Genomic DNA, 22376 nt, shown 5'->3' on the forward strand with positions numbered 1-22376 from the left:
ACTCCTGTTGTGGCCACAGCCTTAACGGTTGTGTTGTGTGATCGGCCCCTGTGTTTGCAGCACCCGTCGTGACCTCATTGCCATTGCTACAGTGTTGGCTGATCAATGGTCTGCTGGGGGCTGGGTGGCTCTCCAGGGTGCAGTCTCTTATCCACAAGTGTGGTTGCACCTTGTGGAAAAGAGTGGGTGATAACGCAGTTTACCGGCCATCACACCCTAGATTTAGCTGCTGTTTTGACTCTGGGTATTGGCCTGTATTCGTCTTCCTGCTTGTGCCGGTTGGAGTTTGGGCCTGTTGCACAGTTTGAACATGCCCCATGTGCAAACCATTTTAAAGGACATATGTTGTACCATTAATTTTAGCTTTTGTTTATTTTTATTGGGAATTAGGATTGGTTTGCTTCGTTTCTGTTGAGTGCCAAATTTGTTAATTTTGTTATTAATTTGTGTGAGTTGTGGTTGGTACCATTATTGGTTATTATACGTTTGATTGTATAGCATTATCAAAAGGTACACACACACAAATAGCATTTTAGGCCCTGCCCCTATAGATTCTGATGCGTTTGTCAAGGATAAACAATATCGCAAGTCAATAAAAAGTGTGATGTGGTGAAGGAATTGAACTCAGAAAAGGGCTAAACCAGAGGGAAGTCATGAGGGTATTTTTAGACAAGTTGCTCTCACTGATGATTTTCTCCTGCTTCTTCTCTGCTGTGTCCTCCTCTCTTTATTCTTCTTCTTGTCAGTTACAGGGACAGTTTGCTCTAAATGAGAAGCACCAGACTGGAGATGTGATTCTTGGTGGGATTTTTGCAATCCACTTATTGTCTGCTGATCCTGACCTGACTTTTACATCAGAGCCACAGCTGCCTACCTGTTACAGGTAAATCTGTAAATGTAAATCTCAGAAATTAAGAAACTGTTGGAAATGTAGCCAATGACATGTTTATCTTATCTTGTTATTACTGTGAACTGATTGCAGAGTTACATGATGTGTAAATTATTTTAAATAGTTAACACTTATGTGTTTGTGTTAGTTTCGATGTTGTAGAATTCAGAGCGTCTCAGACCATGGCCTTTGCTATCGATGAGATCAACAGAAACTCAAACCTGCTGCCTAATGTGACTCTGGGATACAGTCTGTATGATAACTGCCTCCAAATAGGAATTGGTGCAGCACTGTCCTTAGTCAGTGGTCAAGAAGAGCAAGTTACATTAGAGGAGAACTGTGTAGGAACTCCTCCAGTCCTAGGGATTGTGGGAGATGTTTCCTCTACAAGTACTATTGCCATCTCGAAGGTCATAGGTTTGTACAGAGTGCCTCTGGTAAGTTTTTATGTCTCTCAATGTGATCACAGTTTGTGATCACAATAAATGAAGCTGCAACATGAAGTGTTAAACATTAGAAAGTTAAGAGTCAGCAGGACTTTTAAGGATACATGCTCTGTTGTTTAACAGGTGAGTTATTTTGCCACATGTTCCTGTCTGAGTGACCGACAACAGTTTCCATCTTTCTTTAGGACGATCCCGAGTGATGCTTTTCAGGTGAAAATCTATCTACAAAAAGAAAAGAGTGTGTCACCAGTCATGTTATATGTCTCAGTGACAGAGTTGTGTGGTGTCAGATATACAACACTTAAAGACAGTGATTATGAGTCTTTGATGAAGCTGTTGATCAGGATTTCTAGTAAAGATGATTCCAGCCTGTGCACTAATCCCTCTGCTCTGTGTCCACATAGGTGAATGCTATGATTCAGATTCTAAAACACTTTGGTTGGACTTGGGCAGGTCTGCTCATCAGTGATGATGATTATGGAGTCCACGCTGCCCGATCCTTTCACTCTGATCTGGGTCCAGCTGGTGGAGGTTGTCTGGCTTACACAGAGATTTTGCCCTGGGGTGATGACCCTGTTGAACTAAGGAGAATAGTGGATGTGATGAGGAAATCTACAGCTCGAGTGGTGATTGTGTTTGCACATGGGAGTCACATGATTAACCTCATGAAAGAGGTAGGTGTTGTTACATGATTATATATAAATTGCATACAGCTGCTCTCACTGTAAAACCATATTGGTTTGTATCCAATAGAGTATTTTAGAGTTAGACTCTTCATCAGGACGAATTGCACTTAACTCATGATGATTACTGTGTTTCACACATGCAGTAAATGCTGTGCTTTTTTCCCAAAATGCAGAGTTACAGCTTTCGGTTTATTTTTCTGTATTGTTTGTAGGAAGTCGCCAAGTTTTTGTGTAAACCAGCTGCTCATCTAGTGGTTGAATTGAGCCTAGAAATAAATAATAACATATTTACACTGATGTCTGTACTCGGTATGAATGATAAACTGCATCAATGTATGTGTGAATGTGCCATACAATGTGAAGACCAATGAAAACACTCACTGTACTACACATATCATAATGATAATGTAGATTTGGCAACATCTGGATATAATATTTACCAAATCGTATTGGGTTATATCTCATAGTTTGAGATAATCCCAGTATGTTTCTAGTCAAACCAGATTAAGTCGTATAGTTAGTAGATGCAGGTTTGTCGATGATGTGAACTGTGGAAACAAGATTATATTGTATTGGTATAAAAGTATACATTTAAATACTTGTGATAATTCAATGTACAGGTGTCGAGGCAGAATGTCACAGGCCTGCAGTGGATGGCCAGTGAAGCCTGGTCATCAGCTGATTTTCTGCAGACTCCTCACCTTATACCGTACCTGGGTGGAACACTGGGCATCTCCATCCGTCGAGGAGAAATACCAGGACTCAGAGACTTCCTGTTACAAATACGTCCTGATCTACATCACAACAACACAGATGAAAATGATATGGTAAGAATTTAAATGATCAATCTGCTAACAATGAATTAGTGTAAAAAAAATAATAATAATTATCTTCCAGGTGAATCAGTTCTGGGAACACACATTTCAGTGTATGTTTGCACCACCTCCAGCAGGTTGGGTGGAAGCTGGAGGAGAATTATGCACTGGACAGGAAGTTCTAGAGAATGTGCAGAATGAATTGGTGGATGTTTCAGACCTCAGGCTAGAGTATAATGTGTATCAGGCTGTGTACGCTCTGGCGTATGCTCTTGATGACATGCTGCAGTGTGAGTCAGGGAGAGGACCTTTCAGCAACAACACCTGTGCTCATTTACAAAGACTGGAGCCATGGCAGGTGAGATATCACTCTACACTCTACTCTAAATGTCACTTCATCCACTGTGTTTCTCTTAGAGTTGAACACAGTGTGTACTATTAATTGTATGAGCTTATGATAATTTTAATAATTATTGTCTACACTTATGGAGAATACACACTTTAACGTATTATAATATATAATCTCTGTATGCAGAACATTAGTCACATTGACTGGTTTGTAACGAGTGGAGGTGTCACTATGTGTTAGTGTTACTATGTCTAGAACACTGATAAGAAATACATTTGCTGGCAGAGAGGAATATTAGTACTAAGGATCTTTGGAATTGCTTAGGAAAAAAAATATTTTTCTCCTACTTGGTTGGGCGTCGCCCAAACCGCCGATACACCGTCCGCCCATGTGCAGAGCAGAGAAACCCAACAATTCACACAATGAGCAAACACTATGGTTAGAAAGCAGAAGATGAACCAGACTCAAAGATGTGCAGCATCTGCCTCACCAACCGGTCGGGTTGGGGTGAAAGGAAAAATGGGGGAGAGAAAACCTAAGAGGTCACACAGGATAACAAATGATTGCAAAAGGACAGATAGGTTTAGCGGGACATGGACAGAGAAAGCAGAATCAGAAACAGTCACAGTCGGCAACAGAGGCTCAATCCAGACAAACACTGGAAAGTCTGGTGAGTGCGAGAGTACTGGAAGGTGAGGAGCACAACTGTGACACATACTGTATATCACAGCCGTATGAATGGTTTGACCAGGGAAAAAAGTCAGTACTGCAACAGCCCAAATGACAACGGCTAATATGGTACAAAAACCACCTTGTATCTCAAAGATCGATCAATTAGCTCTATTTGTTAAACTGGTGATGCTGATATATACCACCCACCTTTAGGGGAACCCTGAAAACATTATTCAATAATATTGCTTTAGAAGGAAATGTATTGTTTGAAATGTTAATCATTTTTGAAAAGTAGTTTTCCTTCTTCTTAATTCTAATTTCCAAAGCTTGTCTATTACTTGGAAAAAGTCAACTTCACCACAACATTTGGTGATCAAGTGTCATTTGATGAAAATGGTGATGCCTTACCTGTTTATGACATCATGAACTGGGTGTGGCTCCCTGATGGAAGAACTAAAGTTCAGAGAGTGGGTGATGTTAAGAGGTCAGCCTTCAAAGGTGAAGAACTCACACTGGATGAAGACAAAATCTTCTGGAACTTTGAATCCAAACAGGTAACTTCTTACTTTTTCAGACGACCATCTCTTTCCCTTAATCATTATAGATGAGTCTAACAGACAGTGATGTTTGTCCACACAGCCTCCTCGGTCAGTGTGCAGTGACAGTTGTCCTCCAGGTTCCCGCATGGCCAGAAAGAAGGGGGAACCTGAGTGTTGTTTTGACTGTGTCCCTTGTTCTGAGGGAAAGATCAGCAATACAACTGGTGAGTGTAAACTTTTAAACAGCACAGTTCACAGATGTTGTATTAACATGTATCTCATCACCCTCTTTTCTCAGACTCCATGGAGTGCACCAGTTGTCCAGAAGATTTCTGGTCCAGCCCCCAGCGTGACCACTGTGTTCTTAAGAAAACAGAGTTCCTCTCCTACCATGAGCCTCTGGGTATCTGCTTGACAACCATCTCACTGTTGGGCACATGTATCTGTGCTGTTGTTCTGGGCATCTTCATCCATCATCACAGCACACCTATAGTTCGTGCCAACAATTCAGAACTCAGTTTTCTTCTCTTGGTGTCACTAAAGTTCTGTTTCCTCTGCTCGTTGCTCTTCATTGGACGACCCAGATTATGGACTTGTCAACTAAGACATGCAGCATTTGGCATCAGCTTTGTGCTTTGTGTCTCATGTATCCTGGTGAAAACCATGGTGGTTCTGGCTGTGTTCAGGGCCTCCAAACCAGGAGGTGAGTCCAGTCTGAAGTGGTTTGGTGCTGTGCAGCAGAGAGGGACAGTTCTGGTTCTGACTTGTGTTCAAGCAGCAATCTGCACTGTCTGGCTTGTCTCTGCTTCACCAGTGCCTCATAAAAACACACAGTATCACAGTGACAAGATAGTTTATGAGTGTGCAGTTGGGTCCACAGTTGGTTTTGCAGTTTTACTTGGTTATATTGGTTTACTGGCTGTCCTCAGTTGTTTGTTAGCTTTTCTAGCAAGGAATCTTCCAGACAGTTTCAATGAGGCCAAACTCATCACTTTCAGCATGTTGATCTTCTGTGCAGTGTGGGTGGCCTTTGTCCCTGCTTACATCAGCTCACCAGGCAAATATGCAGATGCAGTGGAGGTTTTTGCCATCCTGGCCTCCAGTTTTGGCCTCTTGGTGGCGCTGTTTGGACCCAAATGCTATATAATCCTTGTGAGACCAGAGAGAAACACAAAGAAGGCCATCATGGGTCGTGACACCACAAAGTAAAATGGTTAACATCCCTGTAGGCTCTTAGGTGCTCTGTATTTTAGAATTGTGTTTAAATTACTAGATCTCAATACAGACAATAAAGATGTTGATAAGAAATACTTAAAATTATGTACTTTATGTTTTTCTAACCGGGCCCATGGTTGGTGTAGTGGTTATCGCTCTCTCCTTTGCAGCAAGAAGATCCGGGTTCCTGGGCCCCAGTTAGAACAAGGGCCTTTCTGCATGGAGTTAGCTTCTTCTCCCCGTGTGTGCATAGGTTTTCTCCAGTTCTCTGGCTTCCTCCCACAGTCCAAAGACATCCAGATATGGGGATTAGGTGAATTGGTCACTCTAAATTGACCATAGGTGTGAGTGGTTGTTTATCTCTGTATGTGGCCCTGTGATGGACTGGTGAACTGTCCAGGGTGTACCCCGCCTATCGCCCTATGTCAGCTGAGATAGGCACAACACCCCCATGATCCTCCGGTGGGGGGTTAAGCAGTCGATGGATGGATGTTTTTCTAACCACTGATTATTACAGTGTTGGGAGTTAATGTAATTTTACAAAACCCAGGAGAAGTGGCAGGCAAGCAGAGTCCAAGATGATATTCTAAAGAACTAGATGTGCTTGTGGTTGTTGCCAGACTGGATCATGGGAACCTGGCTGGTCTGGTGTGTGACTGTGCCCAGAACATGGCCATCGAGGGCCTGTGCTGAACTGGATGAGGCAGAGGAACCTTCCCTAACCACTGAGCCAAGTCCTTGTTAATGATGCAGGCTCATTTTCGATATATTCTGCCATAGAGGAAGCTGTCGATGTAAGCAGGGTTTCTCACCAGGAAAATATGCAGTTGCAGTGGAAGTTTTTCCAACTTCCAACTCCATAACCAAATGTTATATAATCATGTTGAGACCAGAAAGAAACACAAAGAAAGACACAAACAATTGTTGCTTTCAGGGGGTGACGGTGTGTGATGTGGTTGTTCAAGCCCAGGGTGAGCGGAAGAGTCAGGAAATGTTATGCAGGACAGGGTGGATGGTGAGCGAGGAAGGAGAAGCCTCTCTTGCACTGTTGTCTCTTGGACTCTACCTCGAAACGTTATTTATTCTCCATGTGGTCTGTTCCTTGAATGATGGTACGCCTCCACTCCTCGGCGAGGGTTTCCCAGTTGGCATGCTCGAAGTTGCAGTGAAGGAGAGTGGTCTTCATTTGGCCACAAAATTGACATTTGGGGGATCCTCAGGATCTTGTGCCGGATTCAAGTTGAGAACAGGATCTGGCGAGGGAGTCTGGTTGTGGACATTCTTCTGATGTGTCCTGTCCAGCAGAGGCGATGTCATGCCATGGTGGTCAAGATGATGGGGAGATTGGCTCGGAGGAGGATAGATTCGTTGCAGAAGAGGTCTTGCCATTTGATCTTCAGGATTGCACAGTGTTTCTGCTGTTGGAAATGCTCCAGCATTTAGATTTACTACATTTAACTAAAGAAACATTTTTTAGTTATTGTTACCATATTGAGTCCTACGATCTGTCCAGTTAACTTGATCTGTAGAAACCAGACACTGAAAATCTGGTTGTTAAATGAAGTGCTCTTTCTTTCACTAACACACAGCATGCAGTCTTGTATTGAAAGCAATACTTGAATAAAGTATCTTACCAGAAAATGACTTAAAGTCTTAAAGTACCTGACAATTACTGTACTAATGTATCAAAAGTAATTTTCTGATATAAAATGTACTTATGTATTAGAATTAAAAGTAAAAGTATTGGGAATTGAAAATTCCGCTTAGGGCCCCAGTTTGGCTAGGAGTGGCCCTGCTTCAGACGCACTTTCCGGGATGCCTGTCTGAGGGTCGCTTTGCCATTAATTGGAGACGCCTGCATCCTCCAAGCCTTTGTGTTTGTCGACCCCCGTTGTCGAGCTGTTTAACGGTCTGCGTCTCCCAGTATTTATACTTTGTTACATTACAACACTGACAGCATGCCACAACCCTGTGTCATAGAGCTTGTATTTTGCGCTGTTACTGCCGTGCATTTCAAGTGAGAGTAGAAATAGAGCCACAGTGTGCTACACATCCCTGTGAAAATGCTGTACCTCCCTGACACATTCATGTGTTTCAGCTTGAGTTAAGTTTAAGATATTTCCCCCTAACTTCCACTTTACTGTCACTGTTCAGAGAGCTTAGATGCTGGAGCTTCATTAAATATTTTTGGAGCAGCTCAAAGACATAACTGACTGTAATCACAGTAAGTCCCAACTTAGTTTGCTGAGTTATAACAAAAGTGCGGAAATGTGGATTTTAAAATTGTGCACTTGTCCTGTTCACACAGCCACATAACAGACACACTTTTTGATTCATTAGATTAATTAATTCATTAATTTACGAAACATCATGTGAGAGAAAATACTGGACAACAGCAAACACACTGATGTAAAACTTTGTCATTTAAAGGATGAAATACAAACACTTGCACCATGAAGATAATGACAACAGAACTATAACACATGACGTTGGTGAGGACCTGCCCCGACAGCTTGTTATTCTGCCCTGATAGGTGATGTCCAAGAATAAACATTATCATAAGTCAATAAAAGATGATGTAGTAACAGGACTGAACTCAGTAAAGAGATGAACCAGAGCAAAGTCATGAGGGTATTTTTAGATAACAAGTTGCTCTTGCTAATGTTGTACTGCTGCTTATTCTCTGCTGTGTCCTCCTCTCTTTCTTCCTCCTCTTGTCAGTTACAGGGACAGTTTGATCCAAATGGAATGAACAAACCTGGAGATGTGATTCTAGGTGGAATTTTTGCAATCAACTTATTTTCTGCTGATCCTGACCTGACTTTTACCTCAGAGCCACAGCTGCCTACCTGTTATGGGTGAGTCTGACAGGGAAACAGTGAAATTAAGAAGCTGTGGTTTAGTTAATCAGAATGACATGTCTATCTCATCTCTTTAGTAATGTTAACTGATTACATTATGTCTGACGTTTTTTAAGCATTTTGATGATGATATTATTTTCAGTATATGTGGTCATGAAATATGTAGCTTTGCACTTTATAGGAATTTTCAAGAAATAAACATATTTTTCTATTAGTTTTGATATTATAGGATTCAGACTGGCTCAGACCATGGCCTTTGCTATTGATGAGATCAACAGAAAGACAAACCTGCTGCCAAATGTGACTCTGGGATACAGTCTGTATGATAACTGCTTTCAACTAGGAATTGGATTTCGTGCAGCACTGACCTTAGTCAGTGGTCAAGAAGAGCAAGTTACATTAGAGGAGAACTGTGTAGGAACTCCTCCAGTCCTAGGGATTGTGGGAGATACTACCTCTTCAAATTCTATAGCCATTTCTACAGTCGTAGGTTTGTACAGAGTGCCTCTGGTAAGTTTTAAAACATTTTGAACATTATTATTACAGTATGAGTTTAATTTAAATAGAATTGTATGTATGTATTTGTAACTACTTTTAATGAATATCTGGTAGTTGAGTAGTCAACCTTGAATATTTGAAAATATTTGATAAAACACACATTTTTCTCACAAGAAGTGGTTTGCTCTATTTACAGGTGAGTTATTTTGCCACATGTTCCTGTCTGAGTGACCGACAACAGTTTCCATCTTTCTTTAGGACGATCCCGAGTGATGCTTTTCAGGTGAAAATCTATCTACAAAAAGAAAAGAGTGTGTCACCAGTCATGTTATATGTCTCAGTGACAGAGTTGTGTGGTGTCAGATATACAACACTTAAAGACAGTGATTATGAGTCTTTGATGAAGCTGTTGATCAGGATTTCTAGTAAAGATGATTCCAGCCTGTGCACTAATCCCTCTGCTCTGTGTCCACATAGGTGAATGCTATGATTCAGATTCTAAAACACTTTGGTTGGACTTGGGCAGGTCTGCTCATCAGTGATGATGATTATGGAGTCCACGCTGCCCGATCCTTTCACTCTGATCTGGGTCCAGCTGGTGGAGGTTGTCTGGCTTACACAGAGATTTTGCCCTGGGGTGATGACCCTGTTGAACTAAGGAGAATAGTGGATGTGATGAGGAAATCTACAGCTCGAGTGGTGATTGTGTTTGCACATGGGAGTTACATGATTAACCTCATGAAAGAGGTAGGTGTTGTTACATGATTATATATAAATTGCATACAGCTGCTCTCACTGTAAAACCATATTGGTTTGTATCCAATAGAGTATTTTAGAGTTAGACTCTTCATCAGGACGAATTGCACTTAACTCATGATGATTACTGTGTTTCACACATGCAGTAAATGCTGTGCTTTTTTCCCAAAATGCAGAGTTACAGCTTTCGGTTTATTTTTCTGTATTGTTTGTAGGAAGTCGCCAAGTTTTTGTGTAAACCAGCTGCTCATCTAGTGGTTGAATTGAGCCTAGAAATAAATAATAACATATTTACACTGATGTCTGTACTCGGTATGAATGATAAACTGCATCAATGTATGTGTGAATGTGCCATACAATGTGAAGACCAATGAAAACACTCACTGTACTACACATATCATAATGATAATGTAGATTTGGCAACATCTGGATATAATATTTACCAAATCGTATTGGGTTATATCTCATAGTTTGAGATAATCCCAGTATGTTTCTAGTCAAACCAGATTAAGTCGTATAGTTAGTAGATGCAGGTTTGTCGATGATGTGAACTGTGGAAACAAGATTATATTGTATTGGTATAAAAGTATACATTTAAATACTTGTGATAATTCAATGTACAGGTGTCGAGGCAGAATGTCACAGGCCTGCAGTGGATGGCCAGTGAAGCCTGGTCATCAGCTGATTTTCTGCAGACTCCTCACCTTATACCGTACCTGGGTGGAACACTGGGCATCTCCATCCGTCGAGGAGAAATACCAGGACTCAGAGACTTCCTGTTACAAACACGTCCTGATCTACATCACAACAACACAGATGAAAATGATATGGTAAGAATTTAAATGATCAATCTGCTAACAATGAATTAGTGTAAAAAAAATAATAATAATTATCTTCCAGGTGAATCAGTTCTGGGAACACACATTTCAGTGTATGTTTGCACCACCTCCAGCAGGTTGGGTGGAAGCTGGAGGAGAATTATGCACTGGACAGGAAGTTCTAGAGAATGTGGAGAATGAATTGGTGGATGTTTCAGACCTCAGGCTAGAGTATAATGTGTATCAGGCTGTGTACGCTCTGGCGTATGCTCTTGATGACTTGATGCTGCAGTGTGAGCCAGGGAGAGGACCTTTCAGCAACAACACCTGTGCTCATTTACAAAGACTGGAGCCATGGCAGGTGAGATATCACTTTACACTCTACTCTAAATGTCATTTCATCCACTGTGTTTCTCTTAGAGTTGAACACAGTGTGTACTATTAATTGTATGAGTTTATGATAATTTTAATAATTATTGTCTACACTTATGGAGAATACACACTTTAACGTATTATAATATATAATCTCTGTATGCAGAACATTAGTCACATTGACTGGTTTGTAACGAGTGGAGGTGTCACTATGTGTTAGTGTTACTATGTCTAGAACACTGATAAGAAATACATTTGCTGGCAGAGAGGAATATTAGTACTAAGGATCTTTGGAATTGCTTAGGAAAAAAAATATTTTTCTCCTACTTGGTTGGGCGTCGCCCAAACCGCCGATACACCGTCCGCCCATGTGCAGAGCAGAGAAACCCAACAATTCACACAATGAGCAAACACTATGGTTAGAAAGCAGAAGATGAACCAGACTCAAAGATGTGCAGCATCTGCCTCACCAACCGGTCGGGTTGGGGTGAAAGGAAAAATGGGGGAGAGAAAACCTAAGAGGTCACACAGGATAACAAATGATTGCAAAAGGACAGATAGGTTTAGCGGGACATGGACAGAGAAAGCAGAATCAGAAACAGTCACAGTCGGCAACAGAGGCTCAATCCAGACAAACACTGGAAAGTCTGGTGAGTGCGAGAGTACTGGAAGGTGAGGAGCACAACTGTGACACATACTGTATATCACAGCCGTATGAATGGTTTGACCAGGGAAAAAAGTCAGTACTGCAACAGCCCAAATGACAACGGCTAATATGGTACAAAAACCACCTTGTATCTCAAAGATCGATCAATTAGCTCTATTTGTTAAACTGGTGATGCTGATATATACCACCCACCTTTAGGGGAACCCTGAAAACATTATTCAATAATATTGCTTTAGAAGGAAATGTATTGTTTGAAATGTTAATCATTTTTGAAAAGTAGTTTTCCTTCTTCTTAATTCTAATTTCCCAAGCTTGTGTATTACTTGGAAAAAGTCAACTTCACCACAACATTTGGTGATCAAGTGTCATTTGATGAAAATGGTGATGCCTTACCTGTTTATGACATCATGAACTGGGTGTGGCTGCCTGATGGAAGAACTAAAGTTCAGAGAGTGGGTGATGTTAAGAGGTCAGCCTTCAAAGGTGAAGAACTCACACTGGATGAAGACAAAATCTTCTGGAACTTTGAATCCAAACAGGTAACTTCTTACTTTTTCAGACGACCATCTCTTTCCCTTAATCATTATAGATGAGTCTAACAGACAGTGATGTTTGTCCACACAGCCTCCTCGGTCAGTGTGCAGTGACAGTTGTCCTCCAGGTTCCCGCATGGCCAGAAAGAAGGGGGAACCTGAGTGTTGTTTTGACTGTGTCCCTTGTTCTGAGGGAAAGATCAGCAATACAACTGGTGAGTGTAAACTTTTAAACAGCACAGTTCACAGATGTTGTATAAACATGTATCTCATCACCCTCTTTTCTCAGACTCCATGGAGTGCACCAGTTGTCCAGAAGATTTCTGGTCCAGCCCCCAGCGTGACCACTGTGTTCTTAAGAAAACAGAGTTCCTCTCCTACCATGAGCCTCTGGGTATCTGCTTGACAACCATCTCACTGTTGGGCACATGTATCTGTGCTGTTGTTCTGGGCATCTTCATCCATCATCACAGCACACCTATAGTTCGTGCCAACAATTCAGAACTCAGTTTTCTTCTCTTGGTGTCACTAAAGTTCTGTTTCCTCTGCTCGTTGCTCTTCATTGGACGACCCAGATTATGGACTTGTCAACTAAGACATGCAGCATTTGGCATCAGCTTTGTGCTTTGTGTCTCATGTATCCTGGTGAAAACCATGGTGGTTCTGGCTGTGTTCAGGGCCTCCAAACCAGGAGGTGAGTCCAGTCTGAAGTGGTTTGGTGCTGTGCAGCAGAGAGGGACAGTTCTGGTTCTGACTTGTGTTCAAGCAGCAATCTGCACTGTCTGGCTTGTCTCTGCTTCACCAGTGCCTCATAAAAACACCCAGTATCACAGTGACAAGATAGTTTATGAGTGTGCAGTTGGGTCCACAGTTGGTTTTGCACTTTTACTTGGTTATATTGGTTTACTGGCTGTCCTCAGTTGTTTGTTAGCTTTTCTAGCAAGGAATCTTCCAGACAGTTTCAATGAGGCCAAACTCATCACTTTCAGCATGTTGATCTTCTGTGCAGTGTGGGTGGCCTTTGTCCCTGCTTACATCAGCTCACCAGGCAAATATGCAGATGCAGTGGAGGTTTTTGCCATCCTGGCCTCCAGTTTTGGCCTCTTGGTGGCGCTGTTTGGACCCAAATGCTATATAATCCTTGTGAGACCAGAGAGAAACACAAAGAAGGCCATCATGGGTCGTGACACCACAAAGTAAAATGGTTAACATCCCTGTAGGCTCTTAGGTGCTCTGTATTTTAGAATTGTGTTTAAATTACTAGATCTCAATACAGACAATAAAGATGTTGATAAGAAATACTTAAAATTATGTACTTTATGTTTTTCTAACCGGGCCCATGGTTGGTGTAGTGGTTATCGCTCTCTCCTTTGCAGCAAGAAGATCCGGGTTCCTGGGCCCCAGTTAGAACAAGGGCCTTTCTGCATGGAGTTAGCTTCTTCTCCCCGTGTGTGCATAGGTTTTCTCCAGTTCTCTGGCTTCCTCCCACAGTCCAAAGACATCCAGATATGGGGATTAGGTGAATTGGTCACTCTAAATTGACCATAGGTGTGAGTGGTTGTTTATCTCTGTATGTGGCCCTGTGATGGACTGGTGAACTGTCCAGGGTGTACCCCGCCTATCGCCCTATGTCAGCTGAGATAGGCACAACACCCCCATGATCCTCCGGTGGGGGGTTAAGCAGTCGATGGATGGATGTTTTTCTAACCACTGATTATTACAGTGTTGGGAGTTAATGTAATTTTACACGATTACTTCTTTTTGCAACAAGGGCAACATTTATCATAACTCACCTTGTGCTGCTCCTGTTGAACTAATGCTGCCGAAGGGACTAAAGATGGAAATTAGCCATTTGGCTATAATCTTGCATATTTACATGTATATGTTCATTAATATGCATTGTCCCTGCTTTAAATAAAAAATTAAAACTCATAAAACTCATGTCTATTTTTCAACAACAGGGCCCCAAATCACAGCCACTGCTTTGGCTAGAATGCTAACACTAAACACAATAAACAGTCTCTTACTTGTTATATTTAATCAGATATTTCACGTTACCCTATCAAGGTCAGGGTGGCAATTACACAGGGATGGCAGCTGGCTCCTCAGCAGAATCCTCCAGGACAGGTCATCAGTCTTGGCATTGTGGGACTCCAGATGGTAGGAAAAGGTGAAGCATAACCAGGTGAAGAAGAGGGACCAGTGGACCTGGTGAAAGGTTCAGTCCCTTATTGGTGCAGATGTATTCAAGGTTTTTGTGTGCAGTCCAAACCAAGAAAGGTTCCTAGGTGCCCTCCAACCTATGTCCCAATTCCTCTAGGGCAGTGGTAGTTAAGGATGAAACGATTATAAAAGTCGGCAAACCCAAGGAAGCGTTATTTATAGGTGTCAGGAACTGCAGAGACCTTAGCCAGGTCCATTTGGAGTCTTCCTTCTACAATATTCCCCCAGGAATGAAACCGACTCGACGTGGAAATCAAACTTTTCTGAATCATCATGTATAAGGAGTTTGCTAATGAGGTGCTAGAGCACAGACATGGCGACCATACTCCTTGGGTTTTGGAGATGATGAGAATGACATCCAAATAAACAAAGACGAAGGGAGTTGAGCATGTCTCTGAGTTTGTCATTAACAAGGGTTTCGAACACAGCAGGGGTGTTGGTGAGGTGTTGACGAATGCCCCTGAACCTTGGCTTTGCTAAAAATGTGGCAGAAGTTGTGGGAGTCAGGAGGCACACCAGCGATGTCAGGTGAATAATCTCTGGAGTGAGAGGGGAGCAGTGAGGAGGCATGCTTGAGGTATTTTGACAGGAGGTTCTCCAACTGCAATGGATCCGGTCTCGCAGTTGATGTGGGAATTATGATGTGCGAAACCCAGGAGAAGTGGCAGGCAAGCAGAGTCCAAGATGATATTCTAAAGAACTAGATGTGCTTGTGGTTGTTGCCAGACTGGATCATGGGAACCTGGCTGGTCTGGTGTGTGACTGTGCCCAGAACATGGCCATCGAGGGCCTGTGCTGAACTGGATGAGGCAGAGGAACCTTCCCTAACCACTGAGCCAAGTCCTTGTTAATGATGCAGGCTCATTTTCGATATATTCTGCCATAGAGGAAGCTGTCGATGTAAGCAGGGTTTCTCACCAGGAAAATATGCAGTTGCAGTGGAAGTTTTTCCAACTTCCAACTCCATAACCAAATGTTATATAATCATGTTGAGACCAGAAAGAAACACAAAGAAAGACACAAACAATTGTTGCTTTCAGGGGGTGACGGTGTGTGATGTGGTTGTTCAAGCCCAGGGTGAGCGGAAGAGTCAGGAAATGTTATGCAGGACAGGGTGGATGGTGAGCGAGGAAGGAGAAGCCTCTCTTGCACTGTTGTCTCTTGGACTCTACCTCGAAACGTTATTTATTCTCCATGTGGTCTGTTCCTTGAATGATGGTACGCCTCCACTCCTCGGCGAGGGTTTCCCAGTTGGCATGCTCGAAGTTGCAGTGAAGGAGAGTGGTCTTCATTTGGCCACAAAATTGACATTTGGGGGATCCTCAGGATCTTGTGCCGGATTCAAGTTGAGAACAGGATCTGGCGAGGGAGTCTGGTTGTGGACATTCTTCTGATGTGTCCTGTCCAGCAGAGGCGATGTCATGCCATGGTGGTCAAGATGATGGGGAGATTGGCTCGGAGGAGGATAGATTCGTTGCAGAAGAGGTCTTGCCATTTGATCTTCAGGATTGCACAGTGTTTCTGCTGTTGGAAATGCTCCAGCATTTAGATTTACTACATTTAACTAAAGAAACATTTTTTAGTTATTGTTACCATATTGAGTCCTACGATCTGTCCAGTTAACTTGATCTGTAGAAACCAGACACTGAAAATCTGGTTGTTAAATGAAGTGCTCTTTCTTTCACTAACACACAGCATGCAGTCTTGTATTGAAAGCAATACTTGAATAAAGTATCTTACCAGAAAATGACTTAAAGTCTTAAAGTACCTGACAATTACTGTACTAATGTATCAAAAGTAATTTTCTGATATAAAATGTACTTATGTATTAGAATTAAAAGTAAAAGTATTGGGAATTGAAAATTCCGCTTAGGGCCCCAGTTTGGCTAGGAGTGGCCCTGCTTCAGACGCACTTTCCGGGATGCCTGTCTGAGGGTCGCTTTGCCATTAATTGGAGACGCCTGCATCCTCCAAGCCTTTGTGTTTGTCGACCCCCGTTGTCGAGCTGTTTAACGGTCTGCGTCTCCCAGTATTTATACTTTGTTACATTACAACACTGACAGCATGCCACAACCCTGTGTCATAGAGCTTGTATTTTGCGCTGTTACTGCCGTGCATTTCAAGTGAGAGTAGAAATAGAGCCACAGTGTGCTACACATCCCTGTGAAAATGCTGTACCTCCCTGACACATTCATGTGTTTCAGCTTGAGTTAAGTTTAAGATATTTCCCCCTAACTTCCACTTTACTGTCACTGTTCAGAGAGCTTAGATGCTGGAGCTTCATTAAATATTTTTGGAGCAGCTCAAAGACATAACTGACTGTAATCACAGTAAGTCCCAACTTAGTTTGCTGAGTTATAACAAAAGTGCGGAAATGTGGATTTTAAAATTGTGCACTTGTCCTGTTCACACAGCCACATAACAGACACACTTTTTGATTCATTAGATTAATTAATTCATTAATTTACGAAACATCATGTGAGAGAAAATACTGGACAACAGCAAACACACTGATGTAAAACTTTGTCATTTAAAGGATGAAATACAAACACTTGCACCATGAAGATAATGACAACAGAACTATAACACATGACGTTGGTGAGGACCTGCCCCGACAGCTTGTTATTCTGCCCTGATAGGTGATGTCCAAGAATAAACATTATCATAAGTCAATAAAAGATGATGTAGTAACAGGACTGAACTCAGTAAAGAGATGAACCAGAGCAAAGTCATGAGGGTATTTTTAGATAACAAGTTGCTCTTGCTAATGTTGTACTGCTGCTTATTCTCTGCTGTGTCCTCCTCTCTTTCTTCCTCCTCTTGTCAGTTACAGGGACAGTTTGATCTACATAGGATGAACAAACCTGGAGATGTGATTCTAGGTGGAATTTTTGCAATCAACTTATTTTCTACTGATCCTGACCTGACTTTTACCTCAGAGCCACAGCTGCCTACCTGTTATGGGTGAGTCTGACAGGGAAACAGTGAAATTAAGAAGCTGTGGTTTAGTTAATCAGAATGACATGTCTATCTCATCTCTTTAGTAATGTGAACTGATTACATTATGTCTGACGTTTTTTAAGCATTTTGATGATGATATTATTTTCAGTATATGTGGTCATGAAATATGTAGCTTTGCACTTTATAAGGATTTTCAAGAAATAAACATATTTTTCTATTAGTTTTGATATCACAGGGTTCAGACTGGCTCAGTCCATGGCCTTTGCTATTGATGAGATCAACAGAAAGTCAAACCTGCTGCCAAATGTGACTCTGGGATACAGTCTGTATGATAACTGCTTTCAACTAGGAATTGGATTTCCTGCAGCACTGACCTTAGTCAGTGGTCAAGAAGAGCAAGTTACATTAGAGGAGAACTGTGTAGGAACTCCTCCAGTCCTAGGGATTGTGGGAGATCCTTTCTCTTCAAATTCTATAGCCATTTCCACAGTAGTAGGTTTGTACAGAGTGCCTCTGGTAAGTTTTCAAACATTTTGAACATTATTATTACAGTTTGAGTTTAATTTAAATAGGATTGTATGTATTTGTAACTACTTTTAATGAATATCTTGTAGTTGAGTAGTCAACCTTGAATATTTGAAAATATTTGATAAAACATTTTTCTCACAAGAAGTGGTTTGCTCTATTTACAGGTGAGTTTTTTTGCCACATGTTCCTGTCTGAGTGACCGACAACAGTTTCCATCTTTCTTTAGGACGATCCCGAGTGATGCTTTTCAGGTGAAAATCTATCTACAAAAAGAAAAGAGTGTGTCACCAGTCATGTTATATGTCTCAGTGACAGAGTTGTGTGGTGTCAGATATACAACACTTAAAGACAGTGATTATGAGTCTTTGATGAAGCTGTTGATCAGGATTTCTAGTAAAGATGATTCCAGCCTGTGCACTAATCCCTCTGCTCTGTGTCCACATAGGTGAATGCTATGATTCAGATTCTAAAACACTTTGGTTGGACTTGGGCAGGTCTGCTCATCAGTGATGATGATTATGGAGTCCACGCTGCCCGATCCTTTCACTCTGATCTGGGTCCAGCTGGTGGAGGTTGTCTGGCTTACACAGAGATTTTGCCCTGGGGTGATGACCCTGTTGAACTAAGGAGAATAGTGGATGTGATGAGGAAATCTACAGCTCGAGTGGTGATTGTGTTTGCATATGATGGTCACATGATTAACCTTATGAAAGAGGTCAGTCCCTTATGTAAATAACCTTTTAGTTTATTGAACTAACATGCCTGTATTTTTGTAAGGATGCCGAAGGTTTTGTAGTAAGTTTGCTTATGAGAACAAATAGAATGTTGCTTCTTCCAATGTACAGGTGGTGAGGCAGAATGTCACAGGCCTGCAGTGGATTGCCAGTGAAGGCTGGTCGTCAGTTGATGTGCTTCAGACTCCTCAGTTCATGTCGTACCTGGGTGGAACACTGGGCATCTCCATCCGTCGAGGAGAAATACCAGGACTCAGAGACTTCCTGTTACAAATACGTCCTGATCTACATCACAACAACACAGATGGAAACAGCCTGGTGAGAGTTAAATGTTTTTCTCTGATATGGTACAAACAAAAATGAATTAGTGTCATGATTTCGAGAAGTGTAATGTTTTTCAGGTGAATCAGTTCTGGGAACACACATTTCAGTGTAGGTTTGCACCACCTCCAGCAGGTTGGGTGGAAGCTGGAGGAGAATTATGCACTGGACAGGAAGTTCTAGAGAATGTGGAGACTGAATTGGTGGATGTATCAGACCTCAGACCAGAGTATAATGTGTATAAGGCTGTGTACGCTCTGGCGTATGCTCTTGATGACATGCTGCAGTGTGAGCCAGGGAGAGGACCTTTCAGCAACAACACCTGTGCTCATTTACAAAGACTGGAGCCATGGCAGGTGAGATATCACTTTACACTCTAATCTTGATTTCACTTCATCCACTTTGTATTTATTTTGGAGTCAAACTAAGTGTATAATATTAATGCATAGAGACTTAAAGAGGAGCTAAACCCCTGTTCTGAGGCTGACTCTGCCCAATGTCCGATTTGGAAAATCTACAAAAAGTGGGTAGGGAGTTATTGGTGAGTGGGGAGAAGAAGAGTGAACACCGCTGGGGGGGTGACAATCGAGTGACAGCAAGCGCAAATTTCAGCAGCCGATTGGTGTCAACACAGGATCTTTTATTCTAAAAAGTAAACTGGATGTTTTATTTTCCTACATCCTCTCCTGCTTGTGCTGAATTCAGCTGAATTTATGTGGCTCTTCTGCGGCTTCTGCCAGAGAAGTGCTGCGTCCTCTCTGAACATCCCTACAGACAATGGTTGGTGACGTAGAACCAGGAAAGTGACGATAGCCTGGTAAGAGCCAGCCAATACGATCAATCATGTAATGGTTAGATAAGCCAATCTTGCATCCTGAGTCTATCTGCCAGGATTGCATGGTCGACTGTGTCAAATGCCTTTGACAAGTCTATAAAAAGAGCTGCACAATATTTCCGTCCATAATGTCTCTATAATGTCATTTACCACTTTGTTTAGTAAAACCTGACTGATATCGAGAGAGGAGACCATGAGCATCTAAAAAGCATTTAAGTTGGTCACTGACCAATTTTTCTAAAACTTTGGAGAGAACACACACTTTAGAGATCGGCCTATAGTTGTTAACTATGGAGGGATCACCACCTTTCTATAAGGCAAGAACATAAGCAGACTTCCATATTCTGGGAATCTTATTTTCAGACAGAGGTTCTGCGATGAAGTCTGCAGCTCACCTCAAAAAGAAGGGCTCAAGATTATCAGGTCTGGCAAATTAACTTGAATCCAATTGCTGTACAGCCCTCTGGACCTCCACTACATCAAAAGGAATCAGATCAAATCCAGGAACTATAGCATTTATAGATGGTGATTTAGGGCAAACCTTTAACACATTAGACTGATGTGGATGTGAGGACTCAAACAGAGTTTGATTTTGGCAATAAACTTCTAACGTTTAGATGCAGAATAGCAAGGAGGCTAACTGCTGCAGAGCTGGTGGAGGCTACCTGCTGCAGGGCTAATGAAAGCTAGCTTCTGTAGGGCTAGTGGAGGCTAGCTTTTGCAGGGGTAGTGGAAGCTAGCTGCTACTAGCACACACCACCAGGTAACAATCCAAAAAATCTTCTAAGCTTAAAACAATCCAGACAGTTCGAACAGTCCAGTGCTGGGTCATGCACTATCAGGTTGATTCCAGTAATCCTAGTTGTCTTTCTTGTTTTCCTTCCATGTCTAATTCTAATTTCCAAAGCTTGTCTATTACTTGGAAAAAGTCAACTTCACCACAACATTTGGTGATCAAGTGTCATTTGATGAAAATGGTGATGCCTTACCTGTTTATGACATCATGAACTGGGTGTGGCTCCCTGATGGAAGAACTAAAGTTCAGAGAGTGGGTGATGTTAAGAGGTCAGCCTTCAAAGGTGAAGAACTCACACTGGATGAAGACAAAATCTTCTGGAACTTTGAATCCAAACAGGTAACTTCTTACTTTTTCAGACGACCATCTCTTTCCCTTAATCATTATAGATGAGTCTAACAGACAGTGATGTTTGTCCACACAGCCTCCTCGGTCAGTGTGCAGTGACAGTTGTCCTCCAGGTTCCCGCATGGCCAGAAAGAAGGGGGAACCTGAGTGTTGTTTTGACTGTGTCCCTTGTTCTGAGGGAAAGATCAGCAATACAACTGGTGAGTGTAAACTTTTAAACAGCACAGTTCACAGATGTTGTATAAACATGTATCTCATCACCCTCTTTTCTCAGACTCCATGGAGTGCACCAGTTGTCCAGAAGATTTCTGGTCCAGCCCCCAGCGTGACCACTGTGTTCTTAAGAAAACAGAGTTCCTCTCCTACCATGAGCCTCTGGGTATCTGCTTGACAACCATCTCACTGTTGGGCACATGTATCTGTGCTGTTGTTCTGGGCATCTTCATCCATCATCACAGCACACCTATAGTTCGTGCCAACAATTCAGAACTCAGTTTTCTTCTCTTGGTGTCACTAAAGTTCTGTTTCCTCTGCTCGTTGCTCTTCATTGGACGACCCAGATTATGGACTTGTCAACTAAGACATGCAGCATTTGGCATCAGCTTTGTGCTTTGTGTCTCATGTATCCTGGTGAAAACCATGGTGGTTCTGGCTGTGTTCAGGGCCTCCAAACCAGGAGGTGAGTCCAGTCTGAAGTGGTTTGGTGCTGTGCAGCAGAGAGGGACAGTTCTGGTTCTGACTTCTGTTCAAGCAGCAATCTGCACTGTCTGGCTTGTCTCTGCTTCACCAGTGCCTCATAAAAACACCCAGTATCACAGTGACAAGATAGTTTATGAGTGTGCAGTTGGGTCCACAGTTGGTTTTGCACTTTTACTTGGTTATATTGGTTTACTGGCTGTCCTCAGTTGTTTGTTAGCTTTTCTAGCAAGGAATCTTCCAGACAGTTTCAATGAGGCCAAACTCATCACTTTCAGCATGTTGATCTTCTGTGCAGTGTGGGTGGCCTTTGTCCCTGCTTACATCAGCTCACCAGGCAAATATGCAGATGCAGTGGAGATTTTTGCCATCCTGGCCTCCAGTTTTGGCCTCTTGGTGGCGCTGTTTGGACCTAAATGTTATATAATCCTGTTGAGACCAGAGAGAAACACAAAGAAGGCCATCATGGGTCGAGGCACTGATTGATAAAAACCGCCTGTGACAAAAGTAATCCATATTCTTTTTATCATACAGTAACACAGGTACAGAAAAATGTCTGGAGAAAGATGAAATGCAAAACATAACATTGTATGCATCTAATAAGACATTTTCTTGGTTTGAGTCTGAGGCCTCATGCAAGTTTTTCTATCAATCTGTAAATAAAGGCATTTTTCTCATTCATCTGTCTGTTGCTGTGAGGGATATGCATCACATTAAAGCTGAAACATTGTATTGGATTAAACATGTAAAATCTTAGGACTCCATACCCTTGAGTCAAATGTCCCAGCCCCTTTTGGGATGGGTGGGGGGGGGGGGTG

General features: G+C 42.1%; 1 protein-coding gene across 1 annotated transcript; it reads left to right on the forward strand.

Moving 5' to 3' along the window:
• Window positions 1-653: 653 nt before the first annotated feature.
• On the forward strand, window positions 654-22044 carry LOC310924583 (uncharacterized protein; the record flags this gene model as incomplete). The annotated part of the gene is made up of 19 exons (XM_083886366.1): window positions 654-883; window positions 8688-8982; window positions 9167-9253; window positions 9448-9717; window positions 10350-10556; window positions 10627-10905; window positions 11895-12122; window positions 12208-12331; window positions 12406-13296; window positions 14161-14276; window positions 17167-17303; window positions 17522-17816; window positions 17993-18079; window positions 18274-18543; window positions 18674-18880; window positions 18964-19239; window positions 20626-20853; window positions 20939-21062; window positions 21137-22044. The coding sequence occupies 19 exons, from the start codon at window positions 654-656 to the stop codon at window positions 22042-22044; spliced, it is 5259 nt and encodes a 1752-aa protein (XP_083742492.1).
• Between the last annotated feature and the right edge of the window lie 332 nt (window positions 22045-22376).

Source organism: Microchirus variegatus (assembly GCF_963457635.1).
Source record: "Microchirus variegatus genome assembly, chromosome: 3".
Taxonomy (NCBI): domain Eukaryota; kingdom Metazoa; phylum Chordata; class Actinopteri; order Pleuronectiformes; family Soleidae; genus Microchirus; species Microchirus variegatus.